Below are 21,560 nucleotides of genomic sequence, written 5' to 3'. Positions count from 1 at the left end.
AGAGTTCCGTTCCAACAGCTGCTGCATCGTCTCAGTGAGCCTCCATGCATCCAATAGCGTCTTCCGAGTCTCTCTGTGGGGGTGTTACTGCATCGCACTACGCCTGCAAACGCACACAAACCTGCTGGAGGTTTTGCAACGTGTCCTGCGCGTCGGTGAGGGGCGCCCGCAAAGTGTCAGTCCCATGGCAGACGCGTGCTAGATCGCTCTTCGAACGCGTCACCGTTTCGTCCCACTTCTGCAACACACGTTCCGTGAGAGCGCGCTGAGCCTCCTGCTTTGAAGTCTCGTAGTAATTGTCGCTGCGCCCGCTCCGCATCACCTTTTGCTTGTTCCACCGCCTTGCTGAGACGTTCTCGTAGGATGTCATTTTCCTGCTGAGCACTAATGAACTGGGCAGCAAGGAGGCAATCCTTTTCCGCCATAAGTGCTTTGGTTGTCGGCGGTGCGGCACAGTTCCTCCCCCCTCTGATGGAGTTCCTTCTTGAGGCAGCGGTGCTCGCCCACGGCATCCTCCCCCCCCCACGCTGAAGCATTTCATTTAACAAGAGCAAGTGTGATCAACACTTTTTGGCCTCCTCTAACAGCGTGAATGTTCTCTCCAACCGTTCGCGGTCATTCGCCCTTTGCGGTTCAAAGAGGGCCCGTGGTTGGTGTTCTCTCTGCTCGGCCTCCCGGATGCAGCCCTACAACATTTGCACATGCGCACATCAGCTCCCCAATTTCACGGCTTTTGTCTTAGTGCAACTGCTCATAATGTGAAGCGGTGACGATGCGCGCATGGATTTGTTCCCCCGCCTCGCTGAGCATATGTTGCGCTTCGCTGTGCAATGCAACGCCACGTTCGTTTGAGCGCCTTTATTGCTCTTCCGCTTGAAGCTGTGCGCGCAAAACGCCGACAGTATCTGCAGCTCAACGCCGTGAGTCACATCGTGGTGCCGGGAGGCGCTCTTCAGCTTTTGGTCCTCCTCTGAGAGGAGCTGCACCCCGCCCCGCATACGGCGCCCCTCCCTGCTACAGACGTTGCACTCTGTCGCCAACTAGGCCTGGCGTTCTGTCAAAGAACGCGAGGGAAGGACCTTGCAGGGTCCGTGGGCGCTATTGGAGCGGCCCTAGGCGAAGCTGCCTCCATAAATGTGTTTTCCTTCAACCGCTGGCAAGCACGCAGAAGCATTCGCCCTACCGTGTCGCTTTGGCGAATATCGCGCCCAGCTGAGGCGGTGGGTGTTGGTGTGCCTCACTCAGCACCATGGAGAGCGCCCGACACGTCCGTTGCGGAGGCAGCGGAATGAATTATTGCACATGTGAGGAGTGGCTGCGACCGTCGCCCTCATCATCCACACGTCCATGCAAGGAGGAAGAGAAGGCTCCTTCTTTGTTGTGGATTCGACAGGAACACTTCTACTGCTGGGCCGAGCGGAAGGAGGGGAACCACGCGACGCAAGGTGGGTGTTCTCCTCTATTGCTCTGATCCGTGAATGGCTTCTCTGGCAACGCCGTTGAGACAGTTATCCTCGCCTGCGACAAGAAATGCATCTCCTCCCCTCCCGTGCGTGGCAATAAATTCCATAGTGACGCAGTCGGCTCCAGAGGGGCCGGCTCCTCGTGTTGTACTTGTCACGCCTCACCGCCGCGTGCAAAATTGTTATCGCTCCTGACGGAGGTCCCTGGTGCTGGCCCGTTACTGGGCGCACCTACCGCCCTGAGCTCTTTGCGAGAGCCAAAGACAAGTGCACCCGCTTCCTGTATGCGCCTCTGTCCCTCAGTCGCTGTAGTGCCGTAACTTCCGTGACGGGCATTCGTGAGATAAAGCGAAACGCCACTGATGCCATCGCCACCCGCCACAGGGCGGGTGCCCGTTTCAGAAGTAGCTGAGTGCCACGCCGCCTCGCCTCGGCTCAAGGCGCCTGCTGTCCCTGAAAGTATGCCAAATACAAACGCAGGAGGAACAAATTTCGTCTCCTTGGACGCCTCCATGGTTCGGCCCTTACCATTGTCTGCACCTTCACCACTCTTGTTGTCCATGGCGCAAAAAGTACGAAGCTGAGCAAGGGCCGGATTCCTCAGCGCAGCCGTTGTGCGGTAAACGTGCGCCGCGCCATCATCGAAGGTAACTATCTGTGCGCTACAATTACCGGAGAGTGAGTGGAGTGGGGGGTCAATGCTAGAAGAGAAAGTAACATGGAGTGGGAAAAAAACGCAACACGGCGAGCAAGGGCGTGGGAAACTTGGCGCTCCATGGCGCACCCACAAGGAGGCAAAACGCACAGGAGCAGACACAAACAGGTACCACTCGCAGTTCTCAGCATTGACTCGCGTATGTCAATTCACAGTGGAAGCGTTGGGGCCTTTGTCTGAGGGTCCTTGGAGCGGTACATGAGGACATACGCAATGTGTCCCTCCCCAACACCACTCAAACGCTTGACGTCTTCCTCGGTGACGAAAGCAACGTTTTCATCGTCGTAGACCAGCCACTGGTTCCTGGGTTTGCCCCAAAAGACGTAGTGGCCACCGTCAGCGCTTCGGCCCTTGTGCGAGATCACCCCACAGAGTTCATAGTAACCGCTGGCGTTGCCAATGGCATCCTCGTCAGCTGCCACCGGTGTTGAGACCTCCTCTGGTTTTGGGGCCTCCTCAAGGCGGGACTTTTGCCGGGCATCACGGCGCCGCTCACGCTCCTTGTCGCGGCGCGCCAACACCCTGTCTCGTCCTGCATGCATGCTTTCCTTTAGCTCCTCTGTGCAGAACGTATAGAAATCCAGCACAAGCGGAAATGAAATGGGCTTCAGGATCTTGGCCTTCTTTTGAGTGTCTGAGCGCCACGAAAAGCGCACGAGATGCACAAAGAGGTACTCCGGCAAACTGCTGAGCCGGCTTGTGCGCGAGTAAAGAGCTTCGCGTGCCAACGTCTCGGAATGAATGGGGATCGTCTCATTAAAGGCGGCATCCAGCCCCGTCTCTAACATTTGCACCTCTGCGTTAATGTTGCAAGACAACATAAAGAATGACAGGTCACGCACGGTAGGTGCATCGTCCGGGGTTTCCTTGCACGCCGTCGTCTGCCGCATCATCCCGCCAAAGAGACGTTTGTGTGTGTCGGGAATTCCATCGTTGATGCGTTGAATAATTGTGCTCAGAACCTCCTGCGAGTCGTGCTGCATCGGGTGGCCCCGTTCGTCAAGTTCCCCAAACGTTGGGTTTTGCGCGATAAGGGCGTTCCAAAAGAGCAGCGGCACGATGGGGTCTTTATTGGTGCCCATCGACTTGTACAGCTGGTCGAGTGAGCGAAGCAGCGTGTCGTTTCCGCGTGGCCCAAGCAACTCTGGCAGTTCGGGCACGAGACGCAGCATTTGCAGCGCCGCATTCATGTAACACGTATTGGCAATGTTTTTCAACCCTGTTGGCATCGTCACTATGGGGTGGGGGACCTTGTCTGCTGTGGTGGTGGCCTCTGCCACGGGTGGAGGGGGCTCCGTGGCTTTCGGGGGCTCCGCCGGGGTTCCGAGAAGCATCAGCATTTTCCCGTTACTCACACCGAGGTCGGAGAGCGTAGCGTTATTGTTAGATGTGCTCGCCTTGATGCCCATAATCTTTTGCCGCTCCACAGGGACATGCGTCCGCCGCTGTAGCTCCGCCTTGAATTCCCCCAGTGTGCTCTGCAGGCTGACCGTGAGCTCAAGGAGCTCCTTGCCCCACTTTACCTTCACCGTCGCCATGCAGCGTGCCATGGGTGTGGGGTGCTCTTACGGTGTACGGTTGGCTCCTCCAATGCGCCTCTATTTATTTATATTTATGTGCGTCTTTGTCCGGCCACTACCACAGTTGCTTCAAACCGATGCTGCGTTGCCAGCACCGGGTGCATGAGGGGTCACACATCGAAAAACAAAACAACAAAAAATATATCAAGCAAACAAGTTACACACCACCCAGTCCCTCACAAGTGCAAGTTATTAAGCCGCGCCACACTAACCTGCGGCGTCCACGTCACCCCCGTTTTCTCCATCGCACACGTCCCTGCGTTTCATGCCTCTTCCCGACGATTGCCTTCAGGCCGCGGCAAAAAACTCCACGCCACGACAATGGCCATACGTTTCAGCAGCTCCGTGACAATAATGACATCGCCGCGAGCTGCCAAACTGACGCCAAAGAAGGTGCGCAGCGTCATGTCCGTGTCCACGTCGCTCCAGACCCACGGCAGGGCATCGCTGTCGCCTCCAATGAAGCTGCTACGCAACACAGAAAAACGAGGCGGCGGCGATGCAGGTGCGGTCGCCGAAGGTTGGAATCGACGGCGACTCCGTAGGTGCTGCAAAAGCAGAGAGGCGTGAGAGCAGTAATCGAACAACAGACGCTTCAACAGCAGACGCACGTGGTCCGACAGAGCTGCCTCCTGTGCCGTGTTCACCACCTTCTGGCGCAAGACATCCGCAAGTTCCCACAAAAGTCCCCCGGCCCTTTCCTCAGGCTCCGCTAAGGACTGAAGGAGTGACGACAACCACGTTGTGAGTGGCGTCCTTGCTGCGTCTGCGTCTGCTGTCAACGAGGGTGCCAGCACGGAGAGGGACGGATAGTGCCCTATCGTGCGAGACGAATCGTATTGCTCCCCGTACAACTTCATTGTACAACCTCCGCGTGTCGTCTCATGGCGTCCCACGTGCCACGTACACGCCTGCGCAAAGCGCGGTGCGCCGTAAAGCAGAGCCGCATTCACATGACAACCCACGACGGCAAACCGGTGAATGTCCTCCGCGGAGAGAAGCTGCGAGGAGGTGAACGGGATAATGCCCAGGCGAAGAGCGTGTTCCCGGCCCTGCAGCAGGCCAGGCACAAAGAGACACGCCACCTTCATGGCATCCACAACGCTATTTTCATCGTACCCACACACAATAATCGGTTTGCATCGCAACGCATTGTACGCCAGCCCCACCACGTGCTGGGCACCGTAGTTCCTAAGAGTGCTGTATAAATAAGGATCGTAAAGGGCCGTGAAGTGCGACCATGACGGCAAACAATCGTTTAAAGAAAAATTAACGTCGGACCGTAGCGGATCCAGAACACGCAACTCTCCCACGTTAAAGAACTGAGGTGCATCCAGCGCATGCCCCTTCGTCTCGTCCTGTGCAAGCTCGGGAAAGGGGGAATGGAGCACTTGAAACGCACTAGGCAATGTGCCGAGGGCGCCTTCCAGCAAGGTCGGGACGTCCAGGGAGTAGTAGTGCAAGAGGCTTTTCATCTCCTCCAAGGCCACGGTGTAGCATGGTCCACACACCACGTCTAGTGGGCGAAGTGGGACGGTGCCTCTGCCATTAATCAGGTTTTCTGCCAACTCCACGGCCTCCGCGAGTGGCACGGTGACGTCACTCTCTTGGGAAGGAGGCGCAGACAATTCAAGCAACTGGCTTCTTTCATGTAGATGATTGATGATCTGCAGCTCTTGCTGCAGGAACTGGCAGGTGTGCGGCGAGAGCAGCGTCTCCTTGTCTGGGGCCTCCAGGAGCAGTGAAATCGCCTTCTGGCATCGCCGCACGTCTTCCTCATAAGAGAGGTACGCCCCGTGAACCAAACGGCGTGCAATTCGCTGGCAGTAGTCAGCCATCCACCGCGAGAGCGCCAGAGACACATGCAACACGGGACAGATGAGTGCGACACTGAGAGCACGTTGGTGACCGCGGGCAAAGACGTCTGGGACATTCACACGAGCCACGTGAGCCATGGCGGAGGCTCCGTCCCAACGAAGCGGGTCCAACATAAGGTGCGTCACGGAGGCCCCACACACGCCGCCTGTCCCGTTGCCAATGGCGTAGTCGGAGCCCATGCTGAGCTCCACAAGTTCATCTAACATGCCGGCGATGAGCGGTGGCCAAGAACGCCTGTCAAGCTGCATTGGAGTACCATGTGGACCCTGCAAACAAAAGAGCAACCTCACTACTGGACCCTTCACCTCGCAAAACTCGCCAAGCACAGCAGCGCCTCCCACTCGCAGAATGGGCTCAGCCATGCATGGAGCACCCTACAATGTCCTCCACAGCGCCCCCGCGTCCAGAAGCGACACAACAGACACCTTGAGAGAAACAAAAACCAACAACAAAAAGTCAATACACAATTGAAGAAACAAAACAGCAAACACACAGTCAACGCCGTATTGGCAATGCAGCGCGGAAGTGTGCCGCATTCAGGGCATCTTGGAGCAAGTCAGGACAAGAGAAAAATAATCTGCATTTGACACACCCGCACTTGCTGTGTGCGCAGTGGAGAATCTGCGGAGGACGAGTGTGACATCAGTTGCATCCTAAGCAGCCTTGAGAGAACGTGCTTGCGGCTACTTCCATCCCACCCCGCCGCGCGCCACCACTGCGTGGACCTTGGTGGATACCCATTCAGTCGCATCACTTCTTTCGTAGAGTGAATGCCAGTGTGTGCAAACGACAGAAAGAGAGGACGGCCTCCATCTCGCTGGAAACGTATCCACGGCCGATGAGACTCCGTCCCCACCAACGTGCACAAGGCGCCCAACTCACAAAAGGCAACCGTGAGAAGGACATTCAGAAGGAAGACCGACGCCCGTCCCCTGCGTAGAAGGCTCAGCGCGGTAAAGTCCTCTGCGGCCCTCTCACTCACCTCAAAGCCACGTCTCCGCAACAACTCCACAGCAGTTCCAAGAGATGATAAACGCGCATTCCAAGCGTGCCGCCGTCCAGAAGAAGGTGAAGGACCTGCCACCACCACCAGCGCATCCCCCTTCAGTTCCTCCACCACCTGCCGCAGCTGACGTCTTATGCACAACACAGTGACTGCAAGCTCCCCCAACTGCGTTGCCTCTGCGTTCTCGGCGTGCCGCAGCGCAGCACTCACAAGCGCGATCCCATGCAGCATCTCGTACTCGCCATCGCGGCCATAGGCATCCCAAAGAGCAAGCAGCTCCAAGTCGCGCATCGACTCCGTGGCGTCCTTGATGAAAGCAAAACCGCTAGACAAAGTTCCCGGACACAAATTGGCGCTGAGAAAGGCCCTACGGACAAGCACATGCAGCGACTCCCCCTTCGTCACCTCCATGGCCTGGGGAAGAAACTCGGCGTAGCGCTGGAGCGCTAATTTCTCAGCCCCCACACACTTAATAGACGCCAGAATCTTGAGCACCCGCCGATACATGGAGAGGGCCACTCTGGCAGACATGGCACGCCAAAGCGGAAATGGCTTCCGCAACGACGAGGAGAGAAAAAAACTCCCGTCTCTCACCGCCAGCCTCTTCCAAAAATTGAGCCAAAAAAAAAAAGAAATAAACACGATGGCAAGACTGTGACGCCGCGCAAAAACACAGGCACACCCATCCACACACACAAAAAAAAAAAACAGCTTGTGTATGCGCAGCAAATTATTGTTAAGGGGTTACTCATCCGTGCGTGCTGTACGCATAATACTTGGAGAGGACATAAAGTTAAAGAGGTCCGGTGCCGAGACGTGGGAGAATGGCCATCGACATGAGTTCTTGAAACAACAGCTTGCATGCGTAGGGCATGAGAACTTGAGAAATGCGCGTGTCATTATCGCACCCTTGGCACTTGTACACATTTTGTTCCGTGTCGGCAGCACAGATGGTTCCACAGATGTTGCAGACATGAACCGAGTAGTAATCACTCACACGGAACAGACGCTCGCGAAGCCACTGGGAGGCACCATACGACAACATGCAATCCCGCTCCATCTCGCCGAAGCGCAGGCCACCCTCATGCGCGCGTCCCTCTGTGGGCTGACGTACCAGCGGTTGAAGCGGTCCACGAGGCCGGGCGTGAATCTTGTCACCAGACAAGTGCTTCAGACGCTGGTAGTAGGTGGGGCCAAAAAAGATAAGGTGGTCAAGGGGCGATCCCGTGTGGCCATTGTACAGACACTCGTTGCCATAACGCTGAAACCGGAGTTGGTGCAGGGCCTTTCCAAAGTCCTCAACGACAACTGAGCAGAAGGGGGTGGCGTACACCTCGCTGCCCTTATAGCACGCCACCTTGCCCGCAAGTGTCTCGATGAGATGGGCCACCGTCATGCGTGAGGGAATGGCGTGCGGGTTGATAATCAAATCTGGAACAATTCCGTCACGGTTAAAAGGCATATCTTCCTGACGGAACTGAATCCCGTTTGTGCCCTTTTGCCCGTGACGACTACAGAACTTATCACCGATGTTTGGTATCTTAATACTGCGAACCTTCACCTTCGTAAACCGATTCCCGCTGTTCTCCGTGAGCATCACCTTGTCCACCACCCCCTTCTCTGTCGTTCTCGACGCTATGCTGCAGTCCCGCTTAAGCAGCCGTGTGTTGCCTACGACGGCGTTCTCCAGAGCCGCCTCGGGAATGGGAATGGTTTTGCCAACGAGAATGTCACCCCCCATTACAGACATGCCAGGCTTGATAAGACCATCCGCGTCCAGCTTCGTGTAGTCCGCGCGCTTGACGCGACAAATGTTACGGTCGGGGTTTTCAAATAGCTCACGACCATCCTTCTTGCGCTCCTCGGACGCCTTGTAGGAGCGCCAAAACGCGCTGCGGAAGAATCCCCGCTCCACAGCAGAGCGACTCATGATGATGGAATCCTCTTGATTGTATCCCGAGTAACAGGCAATGGCCACCACCGCATTGTGCCCAGCAGGGAGATCGTTGCTTCGCATGTATGACATCGCCTTCGTTCGCACAAGCGGTTTTTGCGGGTAAAAAAGTACATGCGCCGTGGTGTCCATGCGCATGTTAAAGTTGGACGCGTAGATCCCCATTGCCTGCTTCCCCATGGCAGACTGGTACGTATTACGTGGCGACTGATTGTGATTCGGGTAGGGAATGATGGAGGCGCAAATGCCAAGAATCATCGACGGGTCCATCTCACAGTGAGAGTAGTAATAATTTTTGCTCACCTCCGTCAGCGTCATGGCGATGAGAAGTGAATCCTCCTCCTCACAGTCAATGAGTTCAACGTAGCCCTTCTTCATGACCCGGTTCCACGAAATCTCACGTTTCCCACCAGGTGTCTTGGACGGCTCCAGAAGTTCCCCAATGCCCGTCTTCTGCAGCTTGATGCGTGACTTCTCAACAACAAACAATGGCCGCAGACATCTACCGCCGTCGGAAAAGACGCGAATCTCTCGGTCACGGATGTCACGCACAATGCTCACCTCGTTGCTGAGCTCCCCACCACGACGTCGAGCGCGCAACTCGCGGAGCAGGCGCTCGGGATCGCGATGCACCCCAATGAGTGTTCCATTCACAAACACGCGAGCCACCCGCACATCGGCAAGACCGGAAAGGTCAATGGAGTGGAACCCGGTAATACGCGCCTGCACCGCCTGCACAACGCCTGTGTGATCACTTCCACGAGAAACAAGGCACATCAGTGCAAGATTTTTCAGCAACCCAATGGAACCACCTTCTGGCGTCTCCACCGGACAAATGTAGCCCCACTGGGTGCAGTGCAAGTTGCGTGGCCGGGTGGCTTTGCTAGAGGCGGAGATGGGGTTCTGAATACGGCGCAGGTTACTCAGTGACGAGGAGTATGTCAGTCGGTTGAGGGTCTGCGACACGCCTGTCTTGATGTTGCCGGTCTTCATGTCCCCAAAGTTGCCCGTGGCAAGGCAGCGGCGCAACCCATCTGTGATGAGGCGACTGTGCAGAATTCTGCCAAAGCTCACAATGCCGCCGCGGTTGGTCGAGTAATCGTGCACGGTCTTTGTCATCTCCTTTCGCACCTGCACAAGGAATTGATTCAGCTGAAACGTCAAAAGTGCCCCGGCAACATCAATGCGCTTGTGACCCAAAAAGTCACGGTCGGTGTCCTCTCTGCGGCCAAGCGCAAGTAACAAGAGACGGTGAACCATGTAGCCTATGAAGAGACATTTGCCTCGATCAGCAGCGCAATCAACGCCCATGTGTGGGAGAAGGTCCCGCATCAACAGTTCCTGTGCCTCACGCTGCAGATTTTCTCGACTGTCCTGCTTACCAAGACGCTTTCCAATAAACCACAGCGCCTCATCCCTGGTAAATATCTGCAATGTACTCGCATCCTCCATGGAGCCGCGAAGCATTTCAAGCATGGCGGCATCTTTTAAATCAGGAACCACGGTTTGAAGAATTTCTTTATCCGACCCCATGTCAAGTGCGCGGAAGAGAACAAACAGAGGAATGAGTTCATCCATCTGTGCCACACGACACAGCAAATTCTCATAGCCGTGTTCCGGACCCTTCTTCTTATAGGGCATTAGTATTTGAAGCGTACGAGGCTTATTCAGCGAGCCCTCAACAATAGACTTGATCTCACACAAAAGTCCTTTTTGCCGTGTGAAGGCGTACACGTGATTGGCGGCCTGACGCTCCTGTGCAATGAGAACCTTCTCCGTTCCATTAATGACAAAGTAGCCTCCCTGATCATGTGGACACTCGTTCAGGCGCGGCAACTCATCTTCGTCCTTGCTCTGCAGATTGCACCGCATGGACTTCAGCATGATGGGAATGCGGCCGAGCTCCATATTTTGTAGGAAGGTGCGGTACGGCTGCTCCTCCCGGGAGCGGTACACGCGAATGCCGAGAGTGACTTGCGCGTTGGCGTCGTAGGTTAAGTCGCGTAGACGGCACTCGTTGGGAAAGAGAGGGTGCAGCTCTTGTCGGCTAAATCCGGAGACCTCGTGAGACGGGTTACCGATAACCACGTCCTCGAGACTGAGTCGGTATTGGTCTGGCTCCGCCTCCGTCTGGGCGCCGGGCTCGAACTGTTCATCCTGCCGCGGCACAATTTCCAGCAGGCTACGTGCCATGCGAGGAATGCGCAGGAGAAAGTCATTGTACGAGTCAATCTGCTGATGCACAAGCCCCTTCTCGCGGAAGAAAGAGGATATGATCTCCCACGTGTCCTCGCTGTCAATGTCGGTGGAACAGGCGTGCTCACCCTCCACGGCGTAGTCCAGCCTGCCCTCACCAAAGTCCTCCGTTTCGTTCAGCTGCAGGAGCAGCTCGTCGTCCATTGTCGCCAACTCTCGTCGTCGCCCAGAGTCTACCCGACAGCACAAAGATCGCAAAATAGTGCTGCAAAGAAAACACAATCCAAAGAAATACTAATAGAGAGCACACCAAAAAAAAAAAAAAACATGTAGAGAGCGGCGCACGGCGAAATTGCATGCCGCGGAAACCATTCAACGGTGTCGATCATCCCCGTGCAACGTTGAACAGACGCGGGGAGGCAAAATGAAAAAAAAAAGTTTCTTTTTACACGATATAAAAAGGAGAAAAATACAAACACATACACAAACACTACAAAAGCGGACGAACTGCCCTCTTTCCTCTTTTCTTTCTCTCTCTTGGTGTTAGGGGCTTGCACCCTTAGCGACGCCTGTGGTGTTGCCCAAGGATATCGCCATGAGCTCAATGTCCTTCTTCAGTCGGTAAATGGTTGCGAGCTCCGCCTCTCGCAGGCGGGACTGTTCCTGCCGCATCCACCTCTCCTTGTCATTTACTGCGCTGCTGAGCCTCGCCACGTCCATCCGGTGCCCCCGAATGCGATCCTGCACCTCCTCCAAATGCACACGGCCACGCGCCTCCAAAGCGTCTCTTTTCTTTTGCTGATCACGCGCTTCCGACTTTGCTGCGACAAGACGGGCACGCTTCTCACTCACTCGTGCCTCCATGGCGCACTGCTCCTCATTCATCCCCTGCAAGAAGGCCTCAATCTCCCGCGACACTCGCTGTGCACCTGACTCCGCCTCCTCCAGGAGCTCCTCCTCCTTCTTTACGAGCACCTCCCGGTGCTGGAGAGCGGCCAGCCGCGACAGTAATTCCGCCTTTCGGCGCTCCGCAGCATGCAGACGCCTATCAAGTTCAGACGTCTGTCTCTCCACCTCCTGCTCCTCCGACAGCAACTTCTCATCCAGCGCGTGCAGCTCCATGGCCCTGTCATTCAACAAGGTCCATCGGCCGCTGTCGCTCGACCCCAGCAGGGTTTGACTGGCATCCGGAGGTAGACTCGAAGCCGCCTGCGAACCGCACGCCAGCTTGCCGGCGTAAAGGGCGAGTAGTGCCCGCTCCTTCTCGGTCGCGCGACGTATTTCCTCCAGGCGCTGCTGCTGCGCCGAGGTGTAGCTCCTCACATCAAACGCCATGACGTGCACAAAAAACGCAATTGCTTGGAAGTGAGGATAGGAGGAGGCAAAGCGTACACACAGAGAGAGAGAGAGAGAGAAAAAAGATGTATTCACAAAAAAAAAAAAGATTACACCCTTGAGGATCATGCGGCGCGGTGGAAGAGTGCATGCATTTGTCAAGGCAAACTGCCACCGCCGCGCACTTTGACAAATGGGTTGAGCTGCCCTGCCGCACCCACACACCCACAGGCGCACGCGCACTCATGACCATGTGCGCTCCACTCCCTCTCTCTCTTTCTCTGTCTTTCACACTCGCAAATTATCCACATGAAACGCGAGACTAAGCTACTTGGATTTCTTTTCGTTTGTAAGAGGCGAATTCGGCTCATAGGCGCGAAACAATGATGTCCGCCTGCTCCCCTGCATAGATGAAGCAAAGCTCTCGGCATGAAGCAAGGGAGACGGATAAATCTGCGGAATTAACCGCTGCTTCTCCCCAACCCAATCCTTCTCCTCCTCCTCCTCCTCCTCGGTGTCGAACGGGGACGCACCCTCGTCTACAGAAGAGCGTGTGCTACGCACATAAAAAGAAACAATCAAGGCTCCTGCGGCAAGAGCAACCCCCACAGCAATGGCACAGAAGCATATGAAAAGCACCAGCGTCGTGCACATGAAGCTAGTCAAAGTGTACGTCGAAAAGTAGTACGCAAGACCAGCGAGATGGACGCGGCTAAAAAAGTGCATCCGAAGCAGCCGCGCCCGCCCCAGGGTACTTTTCACCTCTTGGTACAACGTAAAGTTGATGGCGCGCAGCCGAGGCTGTAAGACAAGAGGCGGCTCAAATCCGTTGTAAACGTCGACAACAACAGCCACCTCGGTTGAAGTGTCAACGTCAGGGAAGAAGTCACGGTGCAGCAACTCGATGAACTTTTCATACATCCACAGCGGCACAAAGAAGGCAAAGCGAAACGACATTTTGATCAGACGCATCAGCAAAAACGTCTCCTTCTCGCCGGTTGTGAAGGTAAGGGAGGTGGTCGTCTTTAAAAGGACGTCCAGCCCGCTAAGCGCCTGAGAGATATCGGAGTCCTCAGAGAAGAGTACAGATGATTCCAACACCAGAGAAACGTCACGCCCCACCTCTTCCTTCATAAAGACAAGCTGCATCTTGGCGTCATACACGCCCCTGGCATTAAACATTGGCTTCCGCTGCTGAAAAAGTGCCTCAATGGAGACGCCACCACCGGGAGGGAACACTTCCCTCCGCACCAAAGTGGGAATAAGCAGTGTGCTTGTCGCCAGTGTATTTTGTACGTACTGCTGTATGAGGGACATTTTCAGCGAGGCTGCCTGCTCCGCCACGGACAATGGCAGTTCTGCGCTCGTAGGCTCTTTCCTCGCCACAACGGAACGTCCGTCATCCTGTCGGGGAAGTGTCTCTGGCTCAAAGGCAAGACGCGAGACGAAGGTGTCCAACTTGTGCAGTCGCCACAACTCCGTCTCGTACGGCATGGTGTTGAAGGTTAGAGGCAGCAACTGGTTTCCAGGGGCGTGCAAGAGGACGTAGCGTCGGATCGCCAACGTGCCCATAAGCGAGAGGGCAATACACCCCAAGACGGTCAGAAGCACCACGAGTGCCACCACAAATATGACAACTGAGGTCAAGATGGCGCTTTTGGACGTCCTCAAGGCAATTTGATACCAAACGTGAAACGGTTCCCGGCAGTCCTCGATGCGGGCGAGCACATATTCCCGGACGGAGAGGCCACGGTCGAAAAGAAGCATAAAGCTCATTCATTCCTGACGCATCCACTACGTAACGTCACGGCAAAAGAAAGAAAAGGACAAAAAAAAAAGGAGTTGCGTCACGGGCAGGAGGGTGGGGTGGGGGGAGGACGCCTTTGTAGGGGCGAGAATAAAAATAACTTTTAAAAAACACATAATGCGAGTGCGCCACAAAGCAACCCACATGCAAACTGTGATCATCGGGGCACCGTGTAGAGGGCCAAAAGCCGCTCAACGTTCGTCGCGGACACGTGTGGGTTGGAAATACACGCATGGCAGTAGACACGCAGTGTGTTGGGGGAAGTGTCCACGGGCGCGCCCTTCCAGTGTGCAATGAGCAGCTCCTTCACGGCAATGCAAGCGAGCATCCCCTGCATGAGCTGACGAGAGGCAGCCAATCGTCCCGTCTCGGCTTCTCTATTCGATGATAAAGAACAAAGGCAAATCATACCCTCTCGGTAGATGCGGTGCTCCTCCTCCAATAATGCATGGATGAGGTCAAAGTCATTCTGTATGTTGGACAGGAGATTGCTGTCGATGACACCGTCGAGTTTCTGCCGCAGTTGAGTGTTTTTCGCCAGCCGCGAGAGAACGGCACGCCAGCGTGATGGAAGCACCTCCAGATACTGCCGCTGAACCCGATCGTGAAGGTAGCTGCGAGGACTAGCGGCAGCCAAAGTAGGCGGCATTCCTCACACCTTCCGCCCTGCCTCCGAAAAGGAAACCGCGTCCGCAGTAAATCGACACAAAAAGAACAGACAAGAAAAAGACGGGGGTAGAAACACAAAAAAAAACACACATAATAATAATAATAATAATAAACGCGCATCACCGCGAGTGAAACGGGAAACAGTGAAGAACGGCACAACCGTCTCCATGGAGCCTTTTCGAATGCATCTCGCACGGGAGAACAGTAAACTCAAAAAAATTACCCGGCGAAAGTTCTTAGGAAGAAATTATTCGCTCCCTTCTCTCTCCTCTGTTGATTAGTTCCTTAGGCGTTACCGGGGGCTCGCCTTTCCGCTCCTTCCCTTCGGTGGAGGGACGCTGAGGCGGCTGGCCTTTGCTGGCGTCCTCGCCACGGCGTGTGTGTTGCCGTCGCGCTGACGCTTGCTGGCCATCTTCTCCCCACTCTTCCCACGGCGTGAGAGGCCATTCTCCGTCCGCTCCACCTCCTCCTTGGCGTCGTGGACGTCGGTGCGGTCGCTTGACAACTTCTTCAGCTTGCAGACGAAGAAGCCATCCATGTTGTGCACGTGCGGGAAGAAGCGGCGCGAGCACTGCATCTTTTCGTGAAAGCGGTGGTGCCGGTACTTTGTGAGCCCAGGGCGGCCAAACGGAAGCCCCATTTCGACAATCTCCACGTGGCGTCGCCGCACCGCAAACTCCACAACCGCCTCGTTCTCCTCCACAAGGAACGAGCAGGTGGAGTAGACAACGTAGCCGCCCACCTTCACCGCGTCAATGGCAGAAAGGAGGAGAGACCGTTGCTGCTGCGAGGCCCGCTGAACATCCTCGTAGTGCTTGCTGGTCTTGATGCTCTTGTCCCGCGAGATGATGCCGCTACCTGTGCACGGGGCGTCAAGAAGAACGCGGTCAAAGTTCCTCATGACTTTATCGTAGCCGGCGCCATCGTAGTTTGTCACCACCGCGTTCATCACCCCGAGGCGTTGCAAGTTGGCATTCAACGACTTTGTGCGGGGCTCGCTGACGTCATTGGCAAACAGCACACCTGTGTTCTTCATCAGTTGGGCAATATACGTCGTCTTTCCACCAGGGGCGGCGGCCATGTCAAGAATGCGCTCCTTTTCCTGCGGGGCAAGCGCCATCACCGGCAAAAACGACACTGCCGACTGCAGCATGTAGTGCCCGGCAAGATACTCAATCGTTCCCGCGATGGGAACGTTGGACTCAAACACCTGCAGCCCCACCTTAGACCACTTCTCCAGCGGCTCCACATTCATGCCGCGCTTCACCAACGTCTGCACCAAATCCCGGCGTTTGGCCTTCAACGTGTTCACGCGGATGGTTGTCGGACGCGGTTTCTCCATCGCCTCAAAAAACTCCACGGCCTCGGCCGGTGGGAAGAGCAGCAAAATTGCATCTGTCAGGAACTCGTTGTATTCGTAGAGTTCCATGACGTCAGAGCGGAGCAGCTCCATGTACTCCGCACGCGTCCGCTCCTCCTCCCGCTCCTCCTTAAACTTTGACAGCACACGGACCGTCTCCTGAATTCGATCCCGCAGCTCCTCCGTCGTGTGCTGCTGGCCAAGCAGCTGCATCTGCTCCTGCGCCTCCTCGGCATCGTGCAGCGGAGTCGCCTTCACCACACGGGTTCGCATGTCCGCATCACGCTCCTCCGCGGCCTCACGGCTGAGGGCGAGCATCCGCCGACGATACTTCTCCGCCTTCACCTCAAAGTCGTCATCATCGTTAATGGCCTCATCATACGCCTCCTCCGCCGCCACGCGACGGTCATCTGAAAGTACATCGTCGAATTCGATCGCTTCCTCGTCGTGAAGCGACATCTCGTCGGATGGCGTCGATGCACTCATTCCTTTCGGCTCTGCTACCTTCTTCCTGCCGGTGGCGCGGCTCGTCGTCTTCTTCTTGGCGCCCATCCACGCGAGAGAAGCCAAAAAAAAAATATCTTCTCTGGGTTCCCGCAGTATTCTGAATAAGTTTCAGCAGTAAGGCGGCCATGAAAAAGAGGCAAAGGTGGATGTCATCAAGCAAGAAGATGAAGCAAAGCCCGTGAGGAGAGAACGGTCACTCAACACCAACGTCATAAGATGTTGGGGAAGGGCAAGGACAGCCAATGGACGCACAGTACACGTGGAGGCACGCCACCGTGACAGAAAAACGAGGGAGTAATGACAGCATACAAAACCCAACCGGCTACATATGCACACGCACACACGCATGCACAAAAACAAGAACACACAATAAATAGCAACAAATAACAAGCCCACAATGGCAGGGAAAGGCACAAAAAAAGGGCCTTAAAGAGTGACAGCACGCAGACATCGGCGGCCCTGCTCTCCGTTGGCTATGAACCTCACAATTGTTCCAATTGGCCAACGGCGCGCTGCTCCGGAGGCTTCCGCTGACGACGGTGAACCTCCGTGGCCATGGCGTGCGGTGAGTCATTCGCCTCTTTCGCGCGTACTCGTCCCTCACGTTCGCGCAGCGCGCTCTCAATGAAGTGCAGCTGCTACATTTACCGGCGTCGCTCACCGAGCGATAACTCTCCGGCCTCGCAATCTCGTTCAATTTGGTTCAACCAGCGTTTCTTCACCTCCGCCTCACGCGCGGCAAATTTAAGCTGTTTCAGCTGCCATCTCTCCTGTAGGCGCTCCAGGTGTCGTTCTTTGCGCAGGAAGGCCTCGGACCAACGCTTCCGTGTCTCCAACTCGCGTTGAACCACCTCGTTCTCCTTCGCGTGCGCCGCGGCCTACCAGCAAAAGAAGAAACTCATGCCACTTCTCAAGCTCTGCCTCTCGCTCCTGCAGCAGCAACACGCGCTCCGGTTCCTCCTGCTCTCGTTTACGGAAAAAATGGTGAACGAGGGAGAGCGTCCTCGTGTCATCGCCTGGCACACCACCGTCAAGACAGACACGGCACGCCGAAGCAGCGTGGGAAGGAAACGCGCGGGAGACAAAAACATTCTGTTCGAGCTCGCGTCGGAGCTTCTCAATTTTGCACAACAACCTCACAATCGTCACCTGTGCTTCTCCTTCGCCACAACCAACATCTCCAGGAGAATGACATTCTGGGTCTCCTGCGCGTCAGCCCTCTCAACGCTCGCCTCCATCGAGCGCAACGTCAACTTTAGTTGTGAAGCGTATCTCAGCAGCATCTCCGTCGCACACTCCCGCCCCTCCAGACTCCGGGCGTCACGATCACCACCTCATCAACGTGTTCCGTCTCCTGCAGCGGGCCCGGCGCCCCACGGCGTGGTCCCGCAGCAGTAGCGCTGCCACCTTTGTCTTTGAAAGGCGCGGCCACCAAAGCAAAAAAAAAGTCAATACGTTCACCCTCGTCGAGGTAGTCGGAAAAGCTACTCGCCATGCCGCATGAGGCGCTCCTCTATGTCCTCCATGACCCTGCAGGGGGGGGGGGGGGGGCATTTCAGGCGCGGAGACGCTGACGCAGAAAGCGGAGTAAAGCGCCTGCTCCACACGCACACGTCCCGGGCGCCACCAAGCGCAGCCCGGCAGTGTGCACACAAGAGGTCTACCATCGGCCGAAACATCGTCGCATCGATGAGTGCATCCTTGAAGGGCACGAGGGGGGCGTCCTTTTCCGGAAGGAAGCCGTGGCGTTCAAAGTAGTGTGTGGTCTCATCCACGGTAACCGCGCCGTCGCCACTACGATCAGTCAAAATAAAAAGATCATCCTCCATGCGTTCCCTTCACATGTTTACCCTTCCCTAAATCCACAACGGGCCAAACCCAAAGTAACAAAAAAAAAAAGAGGCAAACCACGGGGACACAGACATGCACATAAGAGACGCACCAACGCATAACAGTAAGACACGATGCGAAAAAGTTCAGCGGCGGCAGCGCAGGAAAGATGGAAAAAAAAAACAACGGACGTCACGTTGCGTGTAGAAGAAACAAGAAACAAAACCAAAGAGTGAAAACGACACTTTTGTCTTGAGCACAGCAGTTCCTCGTGTTCGTCATTTCATTTCTTCCTGTTTTACTTTTTATTTCTGTTTATAGGTCTTAATATTGGGGCCGCCACGCCGCGGGTGGGCGGTCAACTCATGCCATCCTCACCCTTAGATAATGAGAAGCTCCTTGTTTTGTTGTCTTTTCCACCCGACGCAATTTGTGAGCCGCCAGCGTACGTGACATCCAACACGCCGTCAGTGTGCATGGTGTCCAGCGTGAGGAGTGCGGCGCTGGTCGAGCGGAGATCCCACACACGGACGGTGCTGTCCTCGCTCGCAGTGGCAAAGAGGTGTGACCCCCCCTGCTCACCCTCCTCTCGCCGCCACGCCCACGTCGCAGCATACAGCCACTGCCGGTGGCCGCTGAAGGTTTTCACAATTTTCTTCTCACGAGTGTCGTAGAGGCGGGCGCGATTGTCCGTGCAGGCGGTGATGATAAGATCACCCCCGCCTCCGGCGGGTTTCACAGCAATTCCCTGGATGGGATGATCGCCTTCACAGTTCGATAGGAGCACAGCCCGCTCAACGCTGAGAGACTTTACAGCTCCATCCAGGCCGGCGGAGTACAGCAGAGAAGGCCCATCCGTTGCGGAAAAACGACAGGAAAGCACAGGCCGCGTGTGGTCGGTGAAGGAAACAAGCGGTGCCTTTGACGCGGCCGGGGTTTCTGCATCCAACAGCTGAGACCACTGAAACACCTTGACGGTGCCGTCCCACGAAGCGCTCGCCACGTACTCACCACTCCCGGGTGAGACGTCAACGGAGTCCACGCCGTCGATATGTGGCTTCACCACCCCCAATGGCGTGAATTGTGCTAGGCTGCCGTCAAACTGCCAGGCCACAATGCTGCCGTCCTTGCTGCAGCTTACACACATGAAATCTTCCATTGCCGCCGCACGTTTACGTTTTCGCGATAACGCCGCTGCGTCCGTTGAGGACGTCGTGGGTCGCACTGGATGCAGACAGACCTCCTTCACGCATTCATTGTGATAGGTTCCGAGGGCAACGCAGTTCTCCCCGTCCCAAAGGCGCACGCAGTGGTCATACGACGCGGTGAGCAGTAACTCCACGCCTCCCAGAAACGGTGCCCGCACACTGCTCACCCAGTCATCGTGTGGAAGCAGCGATCCCTCCTTCGCCTGCAGCGCAGGGGTGTACTCGATGTTAAGCAGCTCCTCGTAGCTAATGCCTCGGCGGGCAAGAAATTTGTGCAGCGAGGTCGAGATGTACTCATCATTGAGGATAAAATCAAACGTGTGGCCCTCCACCGCGAGAACGCTTTGCACAAGCGTGTTCAGGCCTTCGGGCAGCGTGTCCAGCGGCACAGAGTACGACTGCTCCGGCATCGCCTTTGGGAAACTTGTGGTGAAAAATGTCACCACGACGTGCCCGCCCTGTGCACTCATCTGCCGTTCCACACCGGCGGCATCTTGCAACGGCGCCTCGTGGGGCATCACCGCGCAAATACCACCGTTACGCAACTTACCGGACCGCCGACGCGAGAGTCGAAGAACACTGCAAGATAACAAGCGAAGAGTAAAGGTGAAGACGAAAGGGAAACGGCAAGAACAAACAAACAAACAAGTAAGACAGCAACAACCCCCATCCGCATCACATCCAAAACCAGCCAACACAAGCACATACGACATCGGCGCACCACCGTGAAGGGTGCGGCATGACACGCCACCGCCGGCGGAATCACAGACGCACAGAAACCTAACGAATGTACGCAAGGAGGCGTTTAGCGTCGTACATCGTCTCACGCACCGAAAGCAAAGGCGTGAACTCCAGCACCTCATCAAAGCCATCAAACAAACAAAAACAAAAAAGGACAGGAATTGCATAGGAATAAACGGTTACCACAAAGGCACACAATTCCACCCACAAATGTATCCCCACAAGACACAAACGGCGCACAGTTGGCTTCTAACCGCGCCAATCCTCGTACGGGTAGAAGCCCGAAGGAGTAGAGCCGAAGACGATCCGGGGTAACTCCACAAGAACAAAAGCAAACAAACATCACAAAACAAAAAAGCTGCCTGCGGCAACATAATAATAATAATAAATCCGCAAGCAGGCCACAAGTATGTCGAAAGGCATCAGAAGCCCTCTCCTCAGGAAGCAATCCGAGGACACACACACACACATACGGCTCCCACTAATCATTCACGTCAAACGAAACACATGACCCTTGCCTATCCTGTAGACCACCGCAGTGAACTCGGGATCAACAGGCGCCGCATCCACCCGCAGCGCCGACGGCGTCACGAGACACAGCGCAGCCATGGCCGAAAAGAGAAACCGCTGCAGCAGAACAACCCCTACACGGAGGGCAAAAACAGGCGCCACAGCCGATCGACCACGTAGACACAGCAGCGGTCGCCCACACCATCATCCTCACACCATACGGATGACACTCACAAAACCCTCCAAAAAAAAAACAACAACAACTCTCTCGCGCCCCGCTGCTCAGCCTTCCGCGCAGTCACGCAAAGCCGCCTCGCGGTGATACGGCGAATCAACGCCCCGCAGACGTCCTTCGTCTCCTCCCAACTCTTCAAAAAGACGGGCACATCCCAACGCCCAGCAATCGTCTAGAGCGCCTTCAGCCGCACGTCAACGCCGCAGCCATCCCCACCTCCTCCCGCCCAGCCACGCTTCCATCGCCGCCACGCACACGCCCAATGTGCACACAACAGAGGCGGCACACGGGCCATCCACCACGGAGCCACAGCGCACCCCACCAGCACACGGCATCCACAGGCAGCACGGACCCCCGTGACGGTAAACGGAGACCACGCCAAATAAGACGGCCAACACCACCACACAGGCAACACCGCCACCACCGCCACCACCGCCGAAGGGTCACCGCGGCTGGCCGCCCGCCAACGCCATCGCTGCCGCGACCCAACCGCACGCATAGAAGCACACCTTTTCTTTTTGTTTCTTTTCAAACGGAGCCATTTTCCATCGGCACGCGTGGCTTCA

The 21,560-nt window shown here is 55.9% G+C and overlaps 15 protein-coding genes across 15 annotated transcripts in view, besides 4 other annotated features; 1 reads left to right on the top strand and 14 right to left on the bottom strand.

The window, feature by feature from the left end:
* Nucleotides 1-27, bottom strand: part of TraAM80_07455 (uncharacterized protein) — a gene marked incomplete at both ends in the record, with an annotated part of 411 nt that extends 384 nt beyond the window's left edge. The window contains one exon of the mRNA XM_029384246.1: nt 1-27. This exon is cut by the window's left edge and continues 384 nt beyond it. Within this exon, the coding sequence (XP_029235936.1) occupies nt 1-27 (27 nt within the window).
* A 149-nt stretch (nt 28-176) lies between these two features.
* On the bottom strand, nt 177-512 carry TraAM80_07454 (uncharacterized protein; the record flags this gene model as incomplete). The annotated part of the gene is made up of 1 exon (XM_029384245.1): nt 177-512. One exon carries the CDS (start codon nt 510-512, stop codon nt 177-179), a length of 336 nt encoding a protein of 111 aa, XP_029235935.1.
* A 1,105-nt stretch (nt 513-1,617) lies between these two features.
* TraAM80_07453 (uncharacterized protein) lies at nt 1,618-2,025 on the bottom strand (the record flags this gene model as incomplete). Its single annotated transcript, XM_029384244.1, has 1 exon — nt 1,618-2,025. The coding sequence occupies one exon, from the start codon at nt 2,023-2,025 to the stop codon at nt 1,618-1,620; it is 408 nt and encodes a 135-aa protein (XP_029235934.1).
* A 302-nt stretch (nt 2,026-2,327) lies between these two features.
* TraAM80_07452 (putative ubiquitin hydrolase) lies at nt 2,328-3,728 on the bottom strand (the record flags this gene model as incomplete). Its single annotated transcript, XM_029384243.1, has 1 exon — nt 2,328-3,728. One exon carries the CDS (start codon nt 3,726-3,728, stop codon nt 2,328-2,330), a length of 1,401 nt encoding a protein of 466 aa, XP_029235933.1.
* Nucleotides 3,729-4,021: 293 nt separating this feature from the next.
* On the bottom strand, nt 4,022-5,998 carry TraAM80_07451 (uncharacterized protein; the record flags this gene model as incomplete). Its single annotated transcript, XM_029384242.1, has 1 exon — nt 4,022-5,998. The coding sequence occupies one exon, from the start codon at nt 5,996-5,998 to the stop codon at nt 4,022-4,024; it is 1,977 nt and encodes a 658-aa protein (XP_029235932.1).
* Nucleotides 5,999-6,192: 194 nt separating this feature from the next.
* TraAM80_07450 (uncharacterized protein) lies at nt 6,193-7,173 on the bottom strand (the record flags this gene model as incomplete). Its single annotated transcript, XM_029384241.1, has 1 exon — nt 6,193-7,173. The coding sequence occupies one exon, from the start codon at nt 7,171-7,173 to the stop codon at nt 6,193-6,195; it is 981 nt and encodes a 326-aa protein (XP_029235931.1).
* Nucleotides 7,174-7,435: 262 nt separating this feature from the next.
* Nucleotides 7,436-10,996, bottom strand: TraAM80_07449 (DNA-directed RNA polymerase II subunit RPB2; the record flags this gene model as incomplete). Its single annotated transcript, XM_029384240.1, has 1 exon — nt 7,436-10,996. The coding sequence occupies one exon, from the start codon at nt 10,994-10,996 to the stop codon at nt 7,436-7,438; it is 3,561 nt and encodes a 1,186-aa protein (XP_029235930.1).
* Nucleotides 10,997-11,335: 339 nt separating this feature from the next.
* On the bottom strand, nt 11,336-12,127 carry TraAM80_07448 (uncharacterized protein; the record flags this gene model as incomplete). The annotated part of the gene is made up of 1 exon (XM_029384239.1): nt 11,336-12,127. The coding sequence occupies one exon, from the start codon at nt 12,125-12,127 to the stop codon at nt 11,336-11,338; it is 792 nt and encodes a 263-aa protein (XP_029235929.1).
* A 61-nt stretch (nt 12,128-12,188) lies between these two features.
* Nucleotides 12,189-12,207: a microsatellite.
* Nucleotides 12,208-12,390: 183 nt separating this feature from the next.
* Nucleotides 12,391-12,423: a sequence feature (GA-rich).
* A 31-nt stretch (nt 12,424-12,454) lies between these two features.
* On the bottom strand, nt 12,455-13,903 carry TraAM80_07447 (uncharacterized protein; the record flags this gene model as incomplete). Its single annotated transcript, XM_029384238.1, has 1 exon — nt 12,455-13,903. One exon carries the CDS (start codon nt 13,901-13,903, stop codon nt 12,455-12,457), a length of 1,449 nt encoding a protein of 482 aa, XP_029235928.1.
* Nucleotides 13,904-14,091: 188 nt separating this feature from the next.
* On the bottom strand, nt 14,092-14,583 carry TraAM80_07446 (uncharacterized protein; the record flags this gene model as incomplete). The annotated part of the gene is made up of 1 exon (XM_029384237.1): nt 14,092-14,583. One exon carries the CDS (start codon nt 14,581-14,583, stop codon nt 14,092-14,094), a length of 492 nt encoding a protein of 163 aa, XP_029235927.1.
* A 110-nt stretch (nt 14,584-14,693) lies between these two features.
* Nucleotides 14,694-14,715: a microsatellite.
* Nucleotides 14,716-14,895: 180 nt separating this feature from the next.
* Nucleotides 14,896-16,515, bottom strand: TraAM80_07445 (putative nucleolar protein; the record flags this gene model as incomplete). Its single annotated transcript, XM_029384236.1, has 1 exon — nt 14,896-16,515. The coding sequence occupies one exon, from the start codon at nt 16,513-16,515 to the stop codon at nt 14,896-14,898; it is 1,620 nt and encodes a 539-aa protein (XP_029235926.1).
* Nucleotides 16,516-16,800: 285 nt separating this feature from the next.
* Nucleotides 16,801-16,839: a microsatellite.
* A 531-nt stretch (nt 16,840-17,370) lies between these two features.
* On the top strand, nt 17,371-17,868 carry TraAM80_07444 (uncharacterized protein; the record flags this gene model as incomplete). The annotated part of the gene is made up of 1 exon (XM_029384235.1): nt 17,371-17,868. The coding sequence occupies one exon, from the start codon at nt 17,371-17,373 to the stop codon at nt 17,866-17,868; it is 498 nt and encodes a 165-aa protein (XP_029235925.1).
* Nucleotides 17,869-17,954: 86 nt separating this feature from the next.
* On the bottom strand, nt 17,955-18,299 carry TraAM80_07443 (uncharacterized protein; the record flags this gene model as incomplete). The annotated part of the gene is made up of 1 exon (XM_029384234.1): nt 17,955-18,299. One exon carries the CDS (start codon nt 18,297-18,299, stop codon nt 17,955-17,957), a length of 345 nt encoding a protein of 114 aa, XP_029235924.1.
* A 359-nt stretch (nt 18,300-18,658) lies between these two features.
* TraAM80_07442 (ribosome biogenesis protein YTM1) lies at nt 18,659-20,221 on the bottom strand (the record flags this gene model as incomplete). The annotated part of the gene is made up of 1 exon (XM_029384233.1): nt 18,659-20,221. The coding sequence occupies one exon, from the start codon at nt 20,219-20,221 to the stop codon at nt 18,659-18,661; it is 1,563 nt and encodes a 520-aa protein (XP_029235923.1).
* A 945-nt stretch (nt 20,222-21,166) lies between these two features.
* TraAM80_07441 (uncharacterized protein) lies at nt 21,167-21,493 on the bottom strand (the record flags this gene model as incomplete). Its single annotated transcript, XM_029384232.1, has 1 exon — nt 21,167-21,493. One exon carries the CDS (start codon nt 21,491-21,493, stop codon nt 21,167-21,169), a length of 327 nt encoding a protein of 108 aa, XP_029235922.1.
* Between the last annotated feature and the right edge of the window lie 67 nt (nt 21,494-21,560).

Source organism: Trypanosoma rangeli, assembly GCF_003719475.1.
Source record: "Trypanosoma rangeli strain AM80 chromosome Unknown Tra_15.4_contig_00311, whole genome shotgun sequence".
Taxonomy (NCBI): domain Eukaryota; phylum Euglenozoa; class Kinetoplastea; order Trypanosomatida; family Trypanosomatidae; genus Trypanosoma; species Trypanosoma rangeli.
Note: the sequence above shows the minus strand (reverse complement) of the source record. Positions and strands in the feature narration are given on the sequence as shown.